Here is a 19705-nt window from a genome sequence, read left to right on the forward strand (position 1 = left end):
CTCACTATCATCAAAAACTTTTTATGCTACGGTCTCTTTATTATCAACTACTACTTAGCTTTAATCTTCAACTCGCATTCATAGGCTAGTGTCGTGCAGTGAAGCAGCAGCATTCATGGAAAGCCACGTTCCGCAGCACAGGAAGTCGAGGGCCTGTGCAGTGCTTTTATTTGCCAAGGGGCGAGGATATTGGTATGCATTATCGTCCCCACCTGAAGCATGACTTTACATCTTGTTAAGATGTTTAAAATTTAAGGCTTCAGATTAGATGACTGATTGCTGCCTTCGTGCTTTTATTTACGGCAGCAGGAATGCTGGAATGCTTTTTCCTTGATGATGAAGTGCTCTTTCCCTTCCCCCCCGCCATGTAAGGGGTGAAGGTGATGACATGATTTATTGATTACCCTTAGGAATTACCACAGCAGCCTGAATTGACTTTGACAATGACAGAGACTGACTGTGGAAGAACTACATGATATTCCAACTTGGTTTCTGACAGCAGGGACATGTGCAGAGGAGCAAATATCTGTATGGTTCACCTGTACAGAAAAGTCAGAGACAGACAGAGAAGCAGGTGAGCACTGCATCTAAAGAGCCAACGCAGACCATTACATGAAAATACTAGCTATACTGTCTTCAGGTGTGTTTGTCTACCTCCAAGTTAAGATTCAACAATATTCAGATTTGTAGTCTTGTAAAATTAAAGTGTGTGGGCTGAAATTTTCCATGCAGGTTTTACGCCTCTGGCTGAGTTTGTTGAAAACCTTCCCATTCAGCACCAGAGCAGCTCCAAGAATGAAACTGGAGTAGAAAAACTGAACCAACACCAAGTCCATGTCTCACTGCTGCTGTACTGAAGCCTCACCACGAGGCCCATTTTACTGTGGACATTAGAGGTACTGAAGTGTAATTAATTAATATGCGGTTTTTCAAAATCTGAGCGCTTGTTTTGGCAGTCTTAATACAGATTTAAAGATAGTTTGTGTCATATATATGACTCTACATGAGGAAGTGTCAGTATGAAGAATCACAGGATGAATTTATATTTTGAAACCATAACTACTTATAGACTTAAAAGGCATCCTGACACTATCCAAAATAACAAGACCTCAAAAAAGCTCATAAATGTTAGACAACCACATGATGTCTCTGAAAAGAATGATCTAAAGAAACAAATTTTCAAAAAATTAATAAATTCTGATTCCTCATGGCCCTATATGTTCCCAAATTCCAAACCATCTTAAATTCAGTTCTCAGATGAGATGAGTTGCAGCCAGATTGCAAAGACAGAGAGACCAAAAGTTGTTAATTTGGAAAGAATATGCTGCTGCAATATGGGCAGGAAAACTAATTATTTTTTCCTTCTTTTATAATATGGCTCTAAAGCAAAATAACTGCTGTGTTCCACTATACTGAAAAGACAAAGGACAAAATTACCCCCTTCCTGCCAAATCTCTTTCCATATTTTTCCACTTTGCGTTTCACAGGTTCAGACCATTAGGACATTGGTCCATTTCTTTTTTCTTTCTGCACAGCTGAACAGAGGGAAGACTCCCAGCTTGTACTATGTATACCATACATTTCTCTTCTGGTGCCACATCGCTCTGGTCAATATCAAGATTACTACAGTACTAGGCTAATCTAATTTACCAACAGATGTAACAACAATTCCTTGAGAGAGAGAGAAAAGTAAATTTACCATTAAAATATGTCTTTATTAGTATGTCCAGGTACTTTTATTAAAAACAGGCAAACGCCTGGCACAAGGGTACAAGCTTGGCAACAAATCTGGCCAATGCACTCTCTAGAGCTAGGCTGTATTTATTCTAAGACACCAAAACTCCTTAGTTAGCGTTTCACTATCAACTCAGGCCCAGAAATGTGGAACTGGGTATGCTGGGTGCTGATCAGGTTTCAAATAGGGCTGGCAGTGCACAGCACTAGTAGAAATCTGGCTCCCTCAGTTTTTCCTTGGGAAAAATAGAGCCACTGTGCAACGTAAACACATGACTGGTTTGCAACATACTTAAAGACAATGACACAGAATGACACTAGAAAAAGTCAGGAAATGTGCAGAGAAGGCACAACATGCTGTCAACCCTAACAAAAGACTGAGGACAAGCCATCAATTCTTGACAGCTGGGATTTTTGAAGTTCTGACTCTGCCAAAGGCTTTGACAATATAAGATGACCAAGTATGTTGCATGGCTTTTACTGTAGACTAGAAGTAGAATTCATTACACCTAATTCAACCATCTCAAAGTTAAAGTTAACTAGTTACTAAGGATATCTCGATAACTCACAGGGTCATTCATCTCATCTTAAAGGGAAGTATGTTTTAGGATAAGACGACTCATCCTTTTGCAAGTTACCCACAGACTGCAGAGGGAACCTACGCTAGCTTAGGAGCTCTGTTCTAACTCCAACGGATAAAAATCTAAAAGCTATGAAATCCATATTACAAATGAGAGTCTCACTCTAACTTACATGGCATGTTGTCACTTGTCTTTCTCAACTCATATAAAAAATGAACTGCACATCTTCCAGTGACAGCAGGTCCAAATAACTACATATGCATACATACATATTCTAACTTGAAATCCAGAAATCTCTTTTACTGAGGATGTCAGTTTGTAACTTACTCTTCAGTGAGAAACAAGCATCTGACTTCAAGTTACCAACAACCAGGAGAGGGGTTTTATTTTCTCTATCCCCATACTTTCCTGACAATAGCTAGGAACACTAAGGAACACCATGCATCCTCCGTGTCTTAAAGATCCAGCTTCAGGTTTTTCTGTTATTTTTTCACAACAGAGTCTGCAATACATTAACTTTCCTTCCGAGATAGCTATTGAAAAACGTAGATGGAATCGGAGCTCTCTGCACACAAAACTAGAAGTTACGTAACGTCCCTCAGAATCACTGACTGCCCACCATGGCAAATGTATGCTGATCAAGATACTCTTCAGTTACATGAGGTACTTCTCCATTCAAGAGTCAGCTGTTAGTTCAAAACTTTCATGTAACATACACATTTGACATTAGATTTTTTTAATTACCTGAACTTCCTTCGTGTAGAGAAGGCAGAGGCTGCCTAATGCCTTCATTAAGATCTTTATCATCTGGAGGAATCTGAGATCCTGCTCTGGCTTCAGAGTCCAATAATATTTGGTTCTCACAGAGACTAATCCCTGCAAAATCACCCGAAAGGTCACAATCTTCAAAGTCCGTAGTGAGGTGATACAGAGGGGAATTTTGAGCTGACGCTGAAAACGCAGCTTCTAAAACCAAAGGGGAGCCTGGAGGGGACAAGGAGGACAGTGAGGATCTGGAAGACAGTGATGTCACAGATTTGGGAGGTTCAGTCAATTTGGGACGGTCCGCAGTTGAAGGAGAGTCACTGTGACCCAGTCTCCCATGGGAACTGGCCACTTCATTTTCATGAATAGTAGTGATAGGCCCCGAAGGAATGTAACCACCTTTCTCTTGCAATATGAAGTCAAGTTTATACTGATAGTCCAAATCTGTTATTTGATCGCCTTGGTTATAGTAGAGATCCGTGGAGCTGAGTGAGTTTAGTGAGCCTCTGCTTGACGTGTTCAGAGATCCCCGGCTGGATGCCAGAGATCCCAAACTGCTCCCTGAAGACACAGATAACGTACTAGCTGAGAGGCTGCAAAGAGAGCACAAACACGTACACTGATGTTACTAAACCAAACCAGCACAAAACGGTACAAGGAGAGATAAGACTGACTGAGGCTGTAACCGTGACAATTTACAACCGAATGCTGCTCGGGGCATTATGTTTTCTAAGCACCCACACTTGGCTTAGATCAGCGTGCCCACCCTGCACACCACCACGGCAATTTATCCAGCTTACAGCCCGTTGCCAAAACCCCTCTTCTTCTGGAGAAGGCTGCAGATTTGACAAACTGGTCCGGCAGTAATAGCAGCCTTCTCAGCTGCTATATTCCCTCAAAGCCCTGCTCCACTCTGATGTGGGTGCTCATGGGGTCAATGTGACTGGAAAGGGAATCCCCAGGAAGCAGGTTACGGCAGCACAGGAGCACTGCCACCTCTCAAGCAATTTACACAGCCTGCTCTCTGCCTGAGCACCCAGGAAAGATGGCAACTAGAAGCAGACAACTTACAGCAGAACTGCTTCACATCTATAAGACAATACACACTCTACATGCACAGTAAATCCAACTACATAAGCATGGCAAAGGCCATAACATATAATCTTTTCCTGTTAGTAACAGAAGATAAGGAGCCCTGCCAGATCAGTGAAACTGAGTGTCACTGCCTTTGCTCTGGAAGACTCTGCTGGGAGAAAACGTCAGGAAAAGTAATTCAAAGTAGCCCCTTCTAAACACTGAAGATATGTCTGAACAATAACAGAGCTATTAACTTTAAAAATTTTGCCACTGGACTAGAAAACTACATTTAACAGAATAAAAAGACCCAAAAGTCCAAACAAACAAAAGCACAAAATAAAAAATTATTTAACGATTGTTTCCCTAACTAATCACCAATCAAGATGCAATTTATGGGATCTGGCTCAAATGTGTGAAATGGCTATGCCAGCCTAGATCCCAGGAGTAGGATGGCACGGCTTACTGTGAGAGGACCTTTAAGAAATGTTTAAAAACAGTTTTCCTCTTAAAGCCCCATTTTGGTTTCTAAAAGAATTGCTAAACATTGATGCAGTGTCTGACTGATGTGTCCTGCTGTGATATGCAAGAAGTTTGACCAAATTCAGGATTTTCCAAATAAATAATGGACACATGATTTGGTAGCCCAGGGTACAGTCCAGAAGTGAGAGAAACTTTTCCCTAGGACCAGTTACACGTATCATTAAACATCAGAATTCCCATCAGAGCAATGAGTTTGAGTTTGCTGTTGCTGTAACTGATTACTTTTTTGTTATCACTATGAATTTTCATAAGCCCAGAGTCAGATTTTGAATCAATGACTGTCAGGAAACTGTATCCAGCCAAGGGTACTTCTTTGTCTACAGAAAGCATAAGTCAGTGTTGAAGAATAAAACCAAAATCAACTATTCATATAAGTATTTACATGCATTTGTTGAGCCTCTCCAGTTATTACACAGAATAAAGGCTACAGTTCTAATAGGTTATTTTAGACAGAGCTCTGAGAAACCATTCGGACTCCTCAATGACAGCATTTTGGAGAGATGACCAATCAGAAAATTCCCAATTTGTTTATTTGTTTACAAAGAAGCAAAATAATGTCTCCCGGCTCAACTACAGAAGCTGCACAAAAAAATCTATTCAATCTAATCTCGAGCACTTACTAAAATGACAGAGGTACACCAGGTTCGCATGGTGGCAAAACACTTGAAGCTATTAGACTTGCATTTTCTTACTTAAATATTAAACAAATTTTTTTCAGCTTCCTGCTAAAAGAAAAATCTAAGAATGAAGTTTAGACATCCAGGTCCACTAGACTGTTGCTGAAAACAGGCTTTACATTATGCAGTACAACCTCACCTCCTAAGTTGTGAATGCAAATAAGTAGTTAACTTCGTAGTTTCTTCAAGTTTCTGTACCAACTCTCTTCTTCTCTCCTCCAACTTCAATCTGGAAAAAGAGGAACATGTAAGTACAGGAAAGCATTGCAAAATAATCCAGAGACCAAAATCCTTTATAGGTAAGACAGAAGCAACATGAAGATCCCTCATATTTTCATCTGGTTGCCAACTACTAAAATCCAAGAGACTGTCTTAGCTCTCAGTCCTGTTGTAAAACCGTAACCACTTCAGCAGAGTGACTTTACCTGCAGAATACTAAGCACTGTAACAAACCTGCTGAGCGTACAAGCAAGCAGCATGCTGGTATGCTCACACTGTACCAAGGGGAACGTGCACCCAATAAGAGAGTAACAGATGAACACTGAGAAAATAGCTGCAACTTCAGGAAAACAAGATCTGCACTAACCCAGTTCTAAAAAGCTGTGCTGTAGGCTGGCTCCTCACTTAATACAGTTTCAGAAAAAAAAAAAAAACAAACAGAAAATAATACTAGTACCAGTATTAGTTCTGATAATGCAAGAACTTGGGGTAGCACTGCAGAAGTTTAAAATTAAACCACTCCCTTTGATTTCAGAGTCTTCATATAGACCCAAGGCACAGTAAATCAAAGCAGCATTCAAGTGCAAGGTTCTGAGATGATGGACCACATTTAGGAATCCTTGGTAAAGATTTCTACATCCCCAACAGCTTTGTCATCACCTCAGGGCCACACAGCACTGTAATGCTCATTATCAAGATCCACCTTTATGAAAAAGCAGAATTTATTGCTTCCTGCACTGTTACCCAGCCTAGCTCTAAAAACACAAATGGTAGAACTCTCCCATTCCTTTTGGCTGGCTACAAGCAGAAAGGATTCACTAACGTTTATAGTGATTTTTCCTTCTATAATTCCCTTTTATCACTCCATTTACAGCATCAAATAAATTGCTTTCCCTTAGTGGATTCAGCTAAAATCCTCCTGTAGTTGTGGATTAGTATATTCTCCTCTAGCCCTTGCTCAGCCAACTGACACATGTCACAAGTTCTCAAGCAACAAATCTGAGGAACAAGAAATGCCCTCCTCTCCTTTAAAACAAACCAACCAACCAACCTTTCCTTTGGCCTTTCTGGCATCTAACGGATGTACAAATTAAAATTCAAATGCAGAAAACACTTCAAAGAACAAAACCCAAAAATCAACCATTGCTTTCTTATGCAAACTGAACGAAATACTCGGAGTTCCCAGAACTCACTCTCTTTGAGTGTCAGATACCAGTAAAAAGACATTAAGTCCTCAATTCAGCAAAGCATGAAAAGCGCTTGCTTACACCCATGCTTATTCAGCGAGCAAATCTGGGTTATGCAAAGGTGAATAAGTTACCCCGAGGTCAGCCAGGGTGTGAACTTCCACTCCACTGCCTGCACTGCGTGCGCTCTTACACTGCAATAATGTGTTCATCTGCCAATACCTGCCAGAACTGTTAAAAGCATACATGGTACTTCATTCTTTGCTCAGGAAGACATCCACATGGGTTTCCAAACCAAGAATTATGCTCATCTGTGGTATCAGACACTCTTTCCTGACATTTTATTATTTATCATTGCCTTCTGCCTTCTTTTAAAGCCCAATCCATCCTGCTTATCCCAAGCAAGAGCGCTTTTCACTAACTCTTTTGTGGCTTTTCAATAGTGAACAATCATTTTATCTTTAAGGAAGAGGCACAAAAATTGCTGTGTGTGTTCAACTACTAATGGCAAAAGGCAAGAAAAAAAAAAATAAAAGCTTAAGAACTTCTCTGACTGGAGTCCTCAAAACAGAGACCTATAGCTGTTCCACTGAATTTGTACTATTAAACTAAAAGGTTTGTTTGTTGTTGTGGGTTTTTTTGTTGTTTGTTTGTTTTTCTTTCTTCTCCAAAGCACAAGCAAATTTTGGTTTCCTTTACTATCTTAAGGAGGTTGATAAAATGTAATTTATACCATATAATTTAGCTCCTGAAAAAAAATTCTTTCCTGAACGTAGTTTAATTTATGTGTAATTAAAGAAGTCATACTAATACCTGTAGGTAAATTTTAGAAAGATGTTAATCACAAGTCACAAACACAAGCTAGATGATGAAGTCACTCCTGGAAGTTCCAAGACACACAGGAAGTAATTTTACTATCTCACAACAAATTGAGATTCAAGGAAATATTTTTCATTCTACATCAGTCAAATTAAAAACCGCAATAGATAACTCTTAAAACTTTCAAACATTGAACCTTCCTTCTTTATAGCATAAGCAGGAACTTTAATATCCCACAGACCATGTAAACACCTAAATAACCATCATGTTACCTGTTCTGACTTGTGCCTCTCAATCTCTCCTATTTGCATCCCTCTGATATAAATTAACCTATTAATTATGGCAGAAGTGACTTGAGTGCTGGTGAGATCTTTCTCCATTTTTGATCTTAAACTGTAACATTGCTGAGAGAGGCATAGAATCTTAAAAAAAATATGTTAAAAAATTAAAGTGCACACACCTCACCTTTCAACGCAAACCTATGTGGACTTGTTTATGACATGCACAAGAGCAGGAGCCACCTTTGCAGGCAACAGCACAATCAAGTAGTTAAATCATGCATCTGTTTAACTGCCTGTGATTACTTTGAAGATTTTGCCAAGGACTAAAGCAGTAATGGAATCTCCCTGACATGAACGCAGAGGCAAGTAGCAAATAGTTCTCAACAGTTCCACAATCCAGGTATTTCTATATAGTTGCTGGAAGGCTTCTTAAAGCAGTCAGAATATGCCCTGTCTCTGCTTTTTTGAAGCTGATATGTTATGATTTATACCCTCCTCCTGTAAATTGATTCCGAGTACATCTACTAGTGGCAATTTCAGCATTCTACTCCAAAATAACCCAGGGCTATGCTATAATGTTTTTGTTTTAAGTCAGAGCAAGTCTTCTGTTTCTTCCTCTAGAAAAAGCTAAAAAACCCACCACCTCAAAAACCCCAAACCAAACAAAAAAACATCCTCATCACATCGAGCTCTGACACAATCCATAGCTTCTTACACTGTTACTTCATTATCAATATCTGTGAGAACACTGGAAACCTAAGGCATTCATGAAACGTCATGAAAGAAACCAGTGATGCAACAACAGTGAAGTGCTTTGAAGATGGTGTGGCTCCTCCACTTATAACAGAGAGGAGAATCTTTCTCATCTCCAAGAATTAAAATGCTGGTGGTTGAGGAGATAAAATTAACTGTATCCTTTTCTCAAATTAACATTTCAGGAAAAGTTTCGCTATCTGAGTCTTTCTGCAAAACGAAAATTTCCTTTATATTTATAGGAGACAGACCAGAAATAATCCTCAAAATAGCTTAAAGTGAAAGAATTGATGTGCTCTGAAGTCATCAAGGGAGACAGTTTTATCATAAAAACTCTTTTTATCCTAAAGAGTTGCAGGTAGAAATTCACTGGAATGGCAAAAAAGCAAACCAGAAGTCACCATAAACACTAACTCAACCAGCAGTGTGTGACACAAAATCTTCAGTAACCTCAGAAAAAAAAATAAAAATCCACATTTTCAGAAATTAAAATCAAAAAGAAAAAAAATTGAAGAAAATAAAGGGAAAAAATTTTAAGCCGTCACAACTAGCTGTGTCATTATATGTGGAAAAAAAAAAAGTCTGCCATTTCATTTCTTCTTGACACTGGGAAACAAATTGACTTGCCCTTGAAACTCCAAGTTTTGGCATCTGACATGTATGGGAAAACAGTCAGGTGCAGAATTTTCTTTGGCACTAAACAAGCAAATCCAAACCACAAGACTAAGAAACCAGCTACCTATTTAATGGCACGAGTCAAGGTTTAGCTATTGCTTACAACAGCATATTATTAGAACCTTAGATTCAAATTCTTTATTTGTGAATGTGATTTTATTATTGACCCCTTATTCTCCATTTATTAATGGAAGTCAGAAAGCAATGGATCCATGGTAATTTAGATACTACTAACAGACAGGTAATTTCTACTGTAAAAATATAGTTCCAGCAGGACATAACCCTTCTTCTAAAACATGTATGGATTGTCAATAGAATGCAGTTTAAACTATTATAAAGTGTACAAATATGTTTAAAAATCATGCCTAATACATACATATATGCTTTGTAAACATCAAATTTTCTCACTACCTAGCTACAATTTAGGACTCAACTTCTAACGCGACTAACAGGAGTTTCGCCATTCAGTGAAACCGGAGCAACAGTAGGTGTTTCCTAGCAGAGGGAAGTAGGAAAGGCTTACAGTGCTAATTATATTACTTCAATTAGGCATACTACACTGATATACTCAATGACATTTTGTGTTAATTGCATTTTATATGTGCTAGAGGTGCCCATAAATTTATTTCCACTTACAGTTGACGAAAAGTCCATTTGTGATAGTCACCTTTTATTTTCTCGAACTCTGAATCTGGCTAAAACAATTTATTGTGGGAGCTGCTTCACTTACCAGTTAGGTAGCAGCAAGTTAGGAAAGTTTTCCAGCAATTATACTCCTCTGAATTTCTGGTGTTTGTTTTTTTTTTTTTTCCTTTTGGTTGCATTTTTGTATGTAACAAAACTCACAATGAAAGGCTTCAGATGTTGCAACAATCAAGATAATCTCTGTAACCTGAGTTCAAATAGTTTACAGCTATTATCAGAAACGAGCGAATGATGTATTGCCCTCCTGCTGGTATGTTGACATTCCTCAGTTATTTAACATCTGTCACAGGCATTTTCATGCTGGTAACAAACACAGAGCAACTGATGTTGCAGAGCACATACAGGGTGTTCATATTCTCTCACAGTACAGAAGACTTCTTTGTGTTTCTGCCCAGTGGGCTAATAACAAATTTAATTAAGATCTACATAGAACAGTTACTGAAGGAAAACAGCCCATCAAGGCATAGTTCGGGGTCTGAAATGAGTACAAAGGTTAGATTGCAGAAAGTAGCATTTAATATTAGCAAAAGACAACCCCTTACCTTTCAGCAAGTGCTTGACTGGGTGTGCTTTTTACAGACAGCAGCTCTTCTTCCAGTCTCTTCCTTTCTGCTTCTAGCTGCTCTAGCTCATCTTGAGTACGTTTGCGTGGTGTAATAAACTGGAGTTCCTTTAAAAGCTCTTCTTTTTCATTGATTAACATCAATTTTTCCTTTTCCACATCCAGTGCCCCAGGCCAAGCTTCACTATCTAGCTTAGACAGTTCGATCTTCAAGTTAGCCATGCTAAAATAAAACACAGCAGATTTGTCCAAGGCCAGCCCAGCACGGGATGCCAGCAAAGGGAGAAGTGATAAAACATTTTGAAAGGTATCAGAATATAGCAATATTTTCTACTCAAAGTCATACTTTTAATTAGTTTTGCCTCACAAGGATGCAGATTACACCAGAAAAGGAGGCCAACTATCCAGGCCAGCAGCAATATACATATACATTAAAAATTAGTTGTTCCTGTTCAAATGCAGAGCTGGAGTAAAAGCCACAGTGTTAATAAAAGCTTTATTGAAAGTGATCTGTCTGGTAATATAGTAGTGGCACTATGCTTTACTCATCTAGGAGTACGATGGGTTTCTCCTAAGCTGTTGGAGGCTGACTGCTCCTCAGAAACAGCAAGGACCGTAGTGAAAGAATGTGCATCATAGCAAGGTGCTCAGCAGCATGCATGTCTGCAAATCTTAAAAGGCAAAAGCATTGTTCTTCTATGGGATTAAAATAAAAGGTAATAGGATAGTGGCCACCTAAAGAGAAAGGAGATTATTAACTCAAAAGTTTGAGTTTGTGCAACTGCTGTTCCCATTGCAGACGTCAAATCTCAGAGTTAAGACATCCAAGACTTGGTTATCCATACATATTGTGCAGATACACACATATAATGGAAGCAGAAACTTCCCTACATCATTATTGTACTATAGCTCAGCCCTGATCAAGACAGGTTATTTCCAGGTTCACTCTTCATAATCATTCTGTCTATGGGCTCAGCAGAACAGCTTATAAAGCACAGGTTTTGCAATAAAGACTCATTACTCACTGGGAAAGTCTAAAAATTCCTGTTATAAGTGTCACATATCTAACAAGATGGTCACTTTCAGTCACTTCCAGCCTTAGCCACACCTGAACCAGTTGCACAGCTAAAGATACAGAAGCTCTAAACTATGTAACAGCTCTCAGCCTTCTGAGCTTCTTTCTTGTAGGCTGGGAAAAAGGTTGAAAAAGGAGAAGTAAGAACAGGGCAAGAGGAACTGATCTGTTAGTTTTATTTATTTGTAACTGCCATAGTTAAACACACTTAAGTCAGCTCAACAACTGATAAAAGTCTGTGCAACTTCAATGTTGCCAGGCACTACCTATGCCACACTTCATAAATACACACAGGTAATTTGGTATGTATAATCTTTCTGCAGTTCTGACAGATTTCTGGGAAAACGTTTTTCTTCTTTCAAGTTCGTTTTCTGTGATCAACAAAACGAACACTATCGTGTTTATTTTACATCTCCAGTATTAATTTTACAGTACATGGAGGTATTTATTTCTGGTCAAAGCTAAGAACAGTTGTTAATGTTGAATCTAACTATCCCATTGCTTATAGTAGAAACTTAAGGGGAACCATCTCCCTTTCTTTTTCCATAGGCAGCATTTCCTACCCCTCTGCACCTTAATGAAAAAACAACAGGTTCAAAAATAAAAACAGCCCATACTCCCAACAAACCCCTGCAAGAACAAGTTTGACTCAGGGTGTTTTCACAGAAAAACAACGTAAAATAAACAGCACTACTATCAGTAGTGCTACCATAACCAAACGGTGGGATGAAATGAAATGAAGCATTTCAACGTATTTTGCAGCTGTTACATCTATCATTTATATCCAACAGTCCTTTAGAGGAGCAGTATTCAGATGGAAAACAAGTGAATAATTTCAGATGGATAGTGAAACGTTAAGACTTTCATCTCCAGGTCACTGGTTCTAGCTAACCTTTTTCTGAAAGTAGCTGCTACTGACAGCTATTTGATGGCTTATGGGATGGGATGGTGGTCTCCAAACAGTTCTTTTAATCCCTCCCTCTGCTATAGACAACTTCCTGCTACTGTAACTGGCACTCTTTTCAGCTGCCTCATCAGACAGGCAAAGGACTAGATGGATATAAAAAAGGAAGTGACCGCACTCTTTTGAGGAAGTCCTTGCTCAACAGGTCAATAAGGAATATTAGCCAGATCTTCACCACAACAGGGCAGTATTGTCAGCATGCTATATCAGATCCTTTTGAATAACAATGGCAACTAAATATAGCATAATTACCATCAACACGCCACCACCTTCTGCTGGCTAAGCAACATAAATATGCAACGTACAAAATTATCTGATCATTTTCAAGAGAGAAGTTCACTTTCAAGATCCTCTCTTTCTCTTAGTTGACACAAAACAACTAAGAATTTGCGTATTTAATATTTCAGAAAAGATGGTCAATACTTATTAAATTATAGCGATGATTAAAATGGCCATAATAATTAGGGGGGGATGTAATTAGGTATTGAACTTTATGTGCAAACTGGTACATACCTTCATTATGCCAAGATACGTATAACTTGATAAAGTTCACCCTGTAGTCACTGACAAAACCAGTATGTGCAAACACTTTAAAGACTTAATCGTATGCCTTGAAGACACCGCCAGTCTTATTTAAAGCTGAAAAGAATATTCGTTACTGGACCAAACTGAATAAAGATACCATTTAAAAGGAGATAATTTAACTTTGAAACACACTAATGCTATATAGAACAAATACTTAGTTATGCAAAGGTACATGAGTTACTGAAATTTCGACCCATGTTCTTGGCTGACTATTTTGTGAGAAAGTAAGATCTGCTGCAGCACTCCATACTCTGAACACTGTACTCCCCTCCTCCTCCACCAAAGGCAGAAGTGGTAAACTGACTTACTGCCAGGAATTTTTTTTGTTCCTACAAAGAAGAGATAAAACACAATGCTGGGACTTCTTCAAAACAGATGATGATTTGGTTTTGGATCAATTACGCCTGAGAAAAAAATGCCATCTATCTGCGTCTAAAACACCATCTCACAATTACCATTATGTACATGATGACTCTAAGCCAAAAATCATACTTGTTCAATACTGCACAAACACAATAGCCTTCACACTTCGTTGAATGCATTGATTATATAACAAAGTTTTATGATCCGTAATGAGGATATAAAGGATTACTGTTGTTACCAGCAAGGATGGTAGCTACTACTCTATATGAGGAGGGTATATATTTAGGCAAAAAAAACCCCGTTGGTTGTGCAGCCTCCTGCCTTTAAAATTTAAAAACTAACTATGCCTTTACTTTGTACTTATAAGCTGCAAATTTCTTTTCTTAGTTTTCTAATTAACCATGCCACAGTATTCCAACTGAAATAATTCTTAAATCTCAGATTAAATGGCCTTTTAGGCACAGTTTTAATCTGGGTAAAAGTGCTATTATTTGTTTTATTGCCTTGTTTAGTTCTTTATAGTAAAAAAGGAACTTGAGGTGTGGGATAACTTTTTAGGTTTCCCTTAAATTACAAAGCACCTCCGTAACAAGTCTATAAGGTTTCTGAACAGCTGACACCTAATTCTGTGAAAAGCATTAGAAAATAATACAACATAATTAATATATTATTAACAGACAGAGATCACAATTTTTTTTTTTTTTTAAAAGTAAATCTTACCCCAGTACTACATAGCACTTCTGGTGCACCAGAAGATATGTCACTGTAACCCTAAATGTTTTGCTTTCTGATGCCTGTTCTTCAGTGCTGTGGCAATTCATCAAAATGGCACTGCTTTCATGAGCATCCACTGCAGAACTTTATTTGAAAGGCATTCCACATTCATCAGTGGAGCTGCTCCTGATTCGTTTCTCCTCAGGTTAAACTCATTAAAAACCCAACCCCATAGTGATAACAAGTATTTAAATTATCCAAACTCCCAGGGAAAAAAGAAATAATTAAGCTTAATAAATCTGCACTGGAAGTCTGAAGCCACTTGAAAACCAAAGAGCCTTCGGTGGCATAGTAAACGGAAACGATGATCCCAAAGAAGGATATAAGGGACATAAATAACCTGGTGACTCCTTTCAGTGGAAAGCCAGCTCACTCTATTCCCTTAATTCAAAGAAAGAAAACGAAGCTGGTGAAGCATCTAGAGCAGAAGTCTTACAAGAAGCAGCTAAGGAAACTAGAGTTGTTTAGCCTGGAGAAGAGGAGGCTGAGGGGAGACCTTATCACTCTCTACAACTACCTGAAAGGAGGTTGTAGAGAGGTGGGTGTCAGTCTCTTCCCCTAAGTAGCAAGGGTTAGGATGAAAGGAAGTAGCCTTAAGTTGCACCAGGAGAGGATTAGATTGAAGATGAGGAAAAATTTCTTCATCAAAAGGTTGTCAAGCATTGGAACAGGCTGCCCAGGGAAGTGGTGGAGTCACCATCCCTGGAGGTATTTAAAAGAGATGTAGATGTAGTGCTTAGGGACATGGTGGACTTGGCAGTGTTAGGTTAATGGTTGGACTCCATCTTACAAGTCTTTTCCAACTTAAACGATTCTATGAATCCTGGAACTGCCATTAATTTCTTACTGTCTGCATTTTCTTAATGCATTCAACTTAGCATTAACGGTAAAACCTACGTTCAAAAGCACCGACTGCTCCTGAAGGCCTGCTTGCGTTCTGCAGGCAAAGGAACACTTTGCAGGAAGGCCCTCGGTGCCTCCGGAGAGCTGCCCACTAGATGTCACTGCCAGAGCGGTGTTAGCGCTCCGAGATCCAATGCCTTCCCAACTCAAGACTGTAACTTCACAAAGCAACTAACTCTATTACCTTCTTTTTGCCTCTTCATATCGAAGACTTAGTCTGACCTTCTCTGCTAAATTTGATCTACTTCTTGCTCCAATCTGTTAAGGAAAAAAAAAATTAGCCTCATTACTGTGTAAAGCTGTTAAATGAATCAACAAAACCTATGCATAGGCTAGAAAAATCAGAATTTAGAAAAGTAAAACCACACCTGCAGTCACACACTTGCTGTTAAATGCCTAGTTAGGAATCTACTCAGACGTACAAAACAGTGCTGTTTTCTTCTGATTCAATTCATCTATTTTTAACTACTGCACTACCGATTGTCCGTATTCCATCAGAGTAAAGCAAGAGCATTTTCAAAGAAGTCTTGCAGTGACTGCACCCAAAATTTTGATCTCCTACTTTGAACTCTGCTGAACTCAGAATTTAGAACTAAGTCAGTGCATTTTAAAGTAAGACTTCAATAAGTTTGCTACGAAACACAGACAAGCTTAGCTCTTTGTTTGGAAAACCTTGTACGGTCTTCTTCCTTATAAACTTAGCTCTCAGAACTTCAAAGGCGGCACCAAAATTAAGCACAGCTTTCTGGGTATATATCGTCAGTGAAACAGAGGAGGTTTTGATCAATCATTGAACAAGTAGTTCCACTAACAGTTTGCAGCTGCGTGAAAAGAAATTTCACATTTAAATTATGAGATCTTGTTTCTGAAAATTAAAAATATCTTCATATTGAATTAAGTCTGTAAGGTGAAACATACCCTGCAGACAGATCCAAAAAATATTATCTACTTACGCTGATCTTCACTGTACTGGAACTATTTGATTAAATCAAATTGTCATAAACGTTTCATGCCAAAAATATAACATTCATCTGAATCTTGATTTAAAATTTAAGGGGGAAAAAAATAAGATAACTGATTCTAAGTAATTCTCTCTTAAATATGTATATATATACACCTATCAGCAACAGTAAACAACTTACCCAGGTAAGCTGCAGGTCTTGTTCCCCAAGTGTATTGGCTCAGGTTGCCACCGGGGAACTCACTTGTGGGAGCTGTGCCAGGGTGGAGGAACTCCTCCGCCTGGTGACAGAGCTCAGAGAGGAGGTAAGCAGGCTGAGGGCCATCAGGGAGTGCGAGAGGGAGATTGACCAATGGACCAGTACTTTGTGCTCCCGCCCGCAGACCCAACAGGCTACCACAGCTTCTCAGACTGAGGAGCCCCCAACCTCTCCCCACCTGGCCGGGAAGAGGAATCCAGGTGGGAATGAGCAATGGCAGCAGGTCCCTGCCCGGCGCGGCAAGCCTGCCCCCTCTGCTCCTGCAACTACCTCCCAGGTTCCATTACACAACAGATTTGAAGCTCTACAAGTGGAACCAACACCCAGGGAGGATGATGATACACACACGCTAGTATCCTTCCCTAGGACCACACGTATCATCAAGACAGCCTCAGTTAAAAAGGAAAGGCGGGTGATTGTTTTAGGAGACTCCCTTTTGAGGGGTGTGGAGGGCCAGATTTGTAGACCTGACCCTTTACACAGGGAGGTCTGCTCCCTTCCTGGGGCAACAATTAGGGATGTAACAAAAAAACTCCCATCTATAGTCAGACCCACTGATTACTACCCTCTTCTTCTTTTCCAAGTTGGTATGGATGACATTAGGAAAAGAAACATCCGGACTATTAAGAAAGATCTCAGGGTTTTGGGAAGAATGTTGAAGGGATCGGGGGCCCAAGTAATATTCTCTTCTATCATACCGACTCTAGGACATGACACAAGATGGAAAACAAAGATCGAGGATTTAAATAATTGGCTACAAAAGTGGTGTGAGGAAAACAACCTAGGCTTCTTTAACCACGGGCTGACCTTAATGCCAGATCTTCTATCTAGGGACGGGGCGGGTTTGTCTCCACAGGGGAAAAGGCTGCTCGCTACAGAACTAGCTGGGATCATCAACAGGGCTTTAAACTAGATGTGAAGGGGGTGGGGGGTATTATCAGACTTAGAGGATTAACAGCCGAGGACGGCCCTCCATTGTCTGATGAAGGGAGTGTAGGCAGGTGCCTTCGGCCTGCTGCCTCAGTGATACTAGGGGGTGATATGTGTAGTCAAGAGCAACACACAAGTTGCCTAGAGGTTAAAGAGAATCCCAAAAATAACAGCTCAGGTAATAAAACTTCCCCCGCTAGGGGTGCCGTGGGGTCGAAAGCCCAACTTACGTGCTTCTATACAAACGCACGTAGTATGGGCAATAAACAAGAGGAACTGGAAGCTCTTGCTATCCGGGGAAACTACGACATAGTTGCCATCACTGAAACATGGTGGGATGACTCGTATAACTGGAGTGCTACCATGGATGGCTACAAACTCTTCAGGAGGGATAGGAGAGGTAGAAGGGGTGGTGGGGTTGCCCTGTATGTAAGGGAAGATCTAAACTGTTTAGAGTTAAATGTTGGGGATGACCTAGTAGAATGTCTGTGGGTGAAAATCAAAGAGGGGCCTATGAAGGCGGATATTGTAGTGGGTATCTGCTATAGGCCACCCTATCAGGACAGTGAGACTGATGAGCTATTCTTTAAACAACTGGGGGAAGTCTCGCGCTCACTAGCCCTTGTCCTTATGGGTGACTTTAACCTGCCTGATGTCTGTTGGAAGTATAACATGGCAGTCAGGAAACAGTCTAGGCGGTTCCTGCAGAGTGTGGAGGACAACTTCCTCTCACAACTGGTTAGTGAACCGACTAGAGAAGGAGCTCCCCTAGACCTGCTGTTTGTGAACAGAGAAGGTCTTGTGGGAGATGTGAAGGTTGGAGGACGCCTGGGGCTTAGTGACCACGAGATAATAGAATTCTCAATTCTAGGGGAAGTTAGGAGAGGGAACACTAAAACGGCCAAGCTGGACTTTGGGCGAGCTGACTTTGGGCTGTTTAGAAGTCTGGTTAACAAAGTCCAATGGGAGACAGCTCTCAAGGGTAAGGGGGCGCAGGAGGGATGGTTACTATTCAAAAAGGAAATTCTGGAGGCACAGGAGCGAGCTGTCCCTGTGTGCCGGAAGTCGAGCCGCCGGGGTAGAAAACCAGCTTGGATAACAAAGGAGATTTGGGAACATCTCAAAAGAAAAAGGGATGTCTACAAGTCTTGGAAGAATGGGCAGGCATCCAGGAATCAATACAGGGAGGAAGTTAGGGCATGTAGGGAGATAATCAGGGAGGCAAAAGCCCAATTGGAACTTAGACTAGCCAGCTCCGTAAGGGACAACAAAAAGTCTTTCTATAAATATATTAATAACAAAAGGAGGGCTAAAGATCACCTCCAGCCCCTACTGGACTCAGGGGGTACGTTAGTCACTAGGGATGAAGACAAGGCTGAGGTCCTTAATGCCTTCTTTGCCTCAGTCTTTAATAATAAGGTCAGCAGTTCCCAGGTGAGCTGGCCTTCGGTGTCTGAGTGCAGGGAGGGAGAGCAGATCGAAGCTCCTGTGATCCAAGAGGAACGGGTCAAGGATCTGCTCCTTCGGCTGGATGCCCACAAGTCTATGGGGCCTGATGGTATCCACCCGAGAGTCCTGAGAGAGCTGGCGGATGTCATTGCCAAACCCCTGTCCATTATCTTTGGGCAGTCTTGGCTCACTGGGGAAGTTCCGCTGGACTGGAGGCTGGCGGATGTTACCCCCATTTACAAAAAAGGGCGGAAGGAGGATCCGGGGAACTACAGGCCTGTCAGTCTGACCTCGGTGACGGGCAAAGTCATGGAACAGGTTATCTTGAGTGCTATTAATGAGCACATACAGGTTAACCGGGTGATCAGGCCCAGTCAACATGGGTTTATGAAAGGCAGGTCTTGCCAATCAAACCTGATCACCTTCTATGACAGGGTGACCCGCCTGGTTGACGAGGGAAGGGCTGTGGATGTAGTTTTCCTGGACCTCAGTAAAGCCTTTGATACAGTTTCTCATAGTGTTCTGGTGGAGAAACTGGTAACTGCTGGCCTGGATAGGCACACCCTCCTTTGGGTTAAAAACTGGCTGGATGGCCGGGCCCAAAGAGTGGTGGTAAATGGGGCTAAATCCGGCTGGAGGCCGGTCACCAGTGGGGTTCCCCAGGGCTCAGTGCTGGGTCCAGTTCTGTTTAACATCTTTATCAATGACCTGGATGAGGGGATTGAATGTACCCTCAGTAAATTTGCGGACGACACCAAGCTGGGAGGCTGTGTTGATCTGCTTGAGGGTAGGGAGGCCCTTCAGAGGGATTTGAACAGACTGGATCGTTGGGCTGAGGCCAATGGCATGAGCTTTAATAAGGCCAAG

The 19705-nt window shown here is 40.6% G+C and overlaps 1 protein-coding gene across 2 annotated transcripts in view; it reads right to left on the reverse strand.

Moving 5' to 3' along the window:
* WWC2 (WW and C2 domain containing 2) overlaps window positions 1–19705 on the reverse strand; it is a 115172-nt gene that overhangs the window by 24593 nt on the left and 70874 nt on the right. Inside the window, exons 8-12 of one of the 2 annotated variants that reach the window (XM_086611649.1) lie at window positions 18164–18166; window positions 15424–15497; window positions 10556–10798; window positions 5514–5603; window positions 3060–3673 (exon numbers count right to left, since the gene is read on the reverse strand). In XM_086611649.1, the coding sequence (XP_086467775.1) occupies window positions 3060–3673; window positions 5514–5603; window positions 10556–10798; window positions 15424–15497; window positions 18164–18166 (1024 nt within the window). The remainder of the gene's footprint in view (window positions 1–3059; window positions 3674–5513; window positions 5604–10555; window positions 10799–15423; window positions 15498–18163; window positions 18167–19705) is intronic. The other variant, XM_086611650.1, reaches the window with a different exon arrangement.

This window comes from Tauraco erythrolophus, chromosome 5 (assembly GCF_009769465.1).
Source record: "Tauraco erythrolophus isolate bTauEry1 chromosome 5, bTauEry1.pri, whole genome shotgun sequence".
Taxonomy (NCBI): Eukaryota; Metazoa; Chordata; class Aves; order Musophagiformes; family Musophagidae; genus Tauraco; species Tauraco erythrolophus.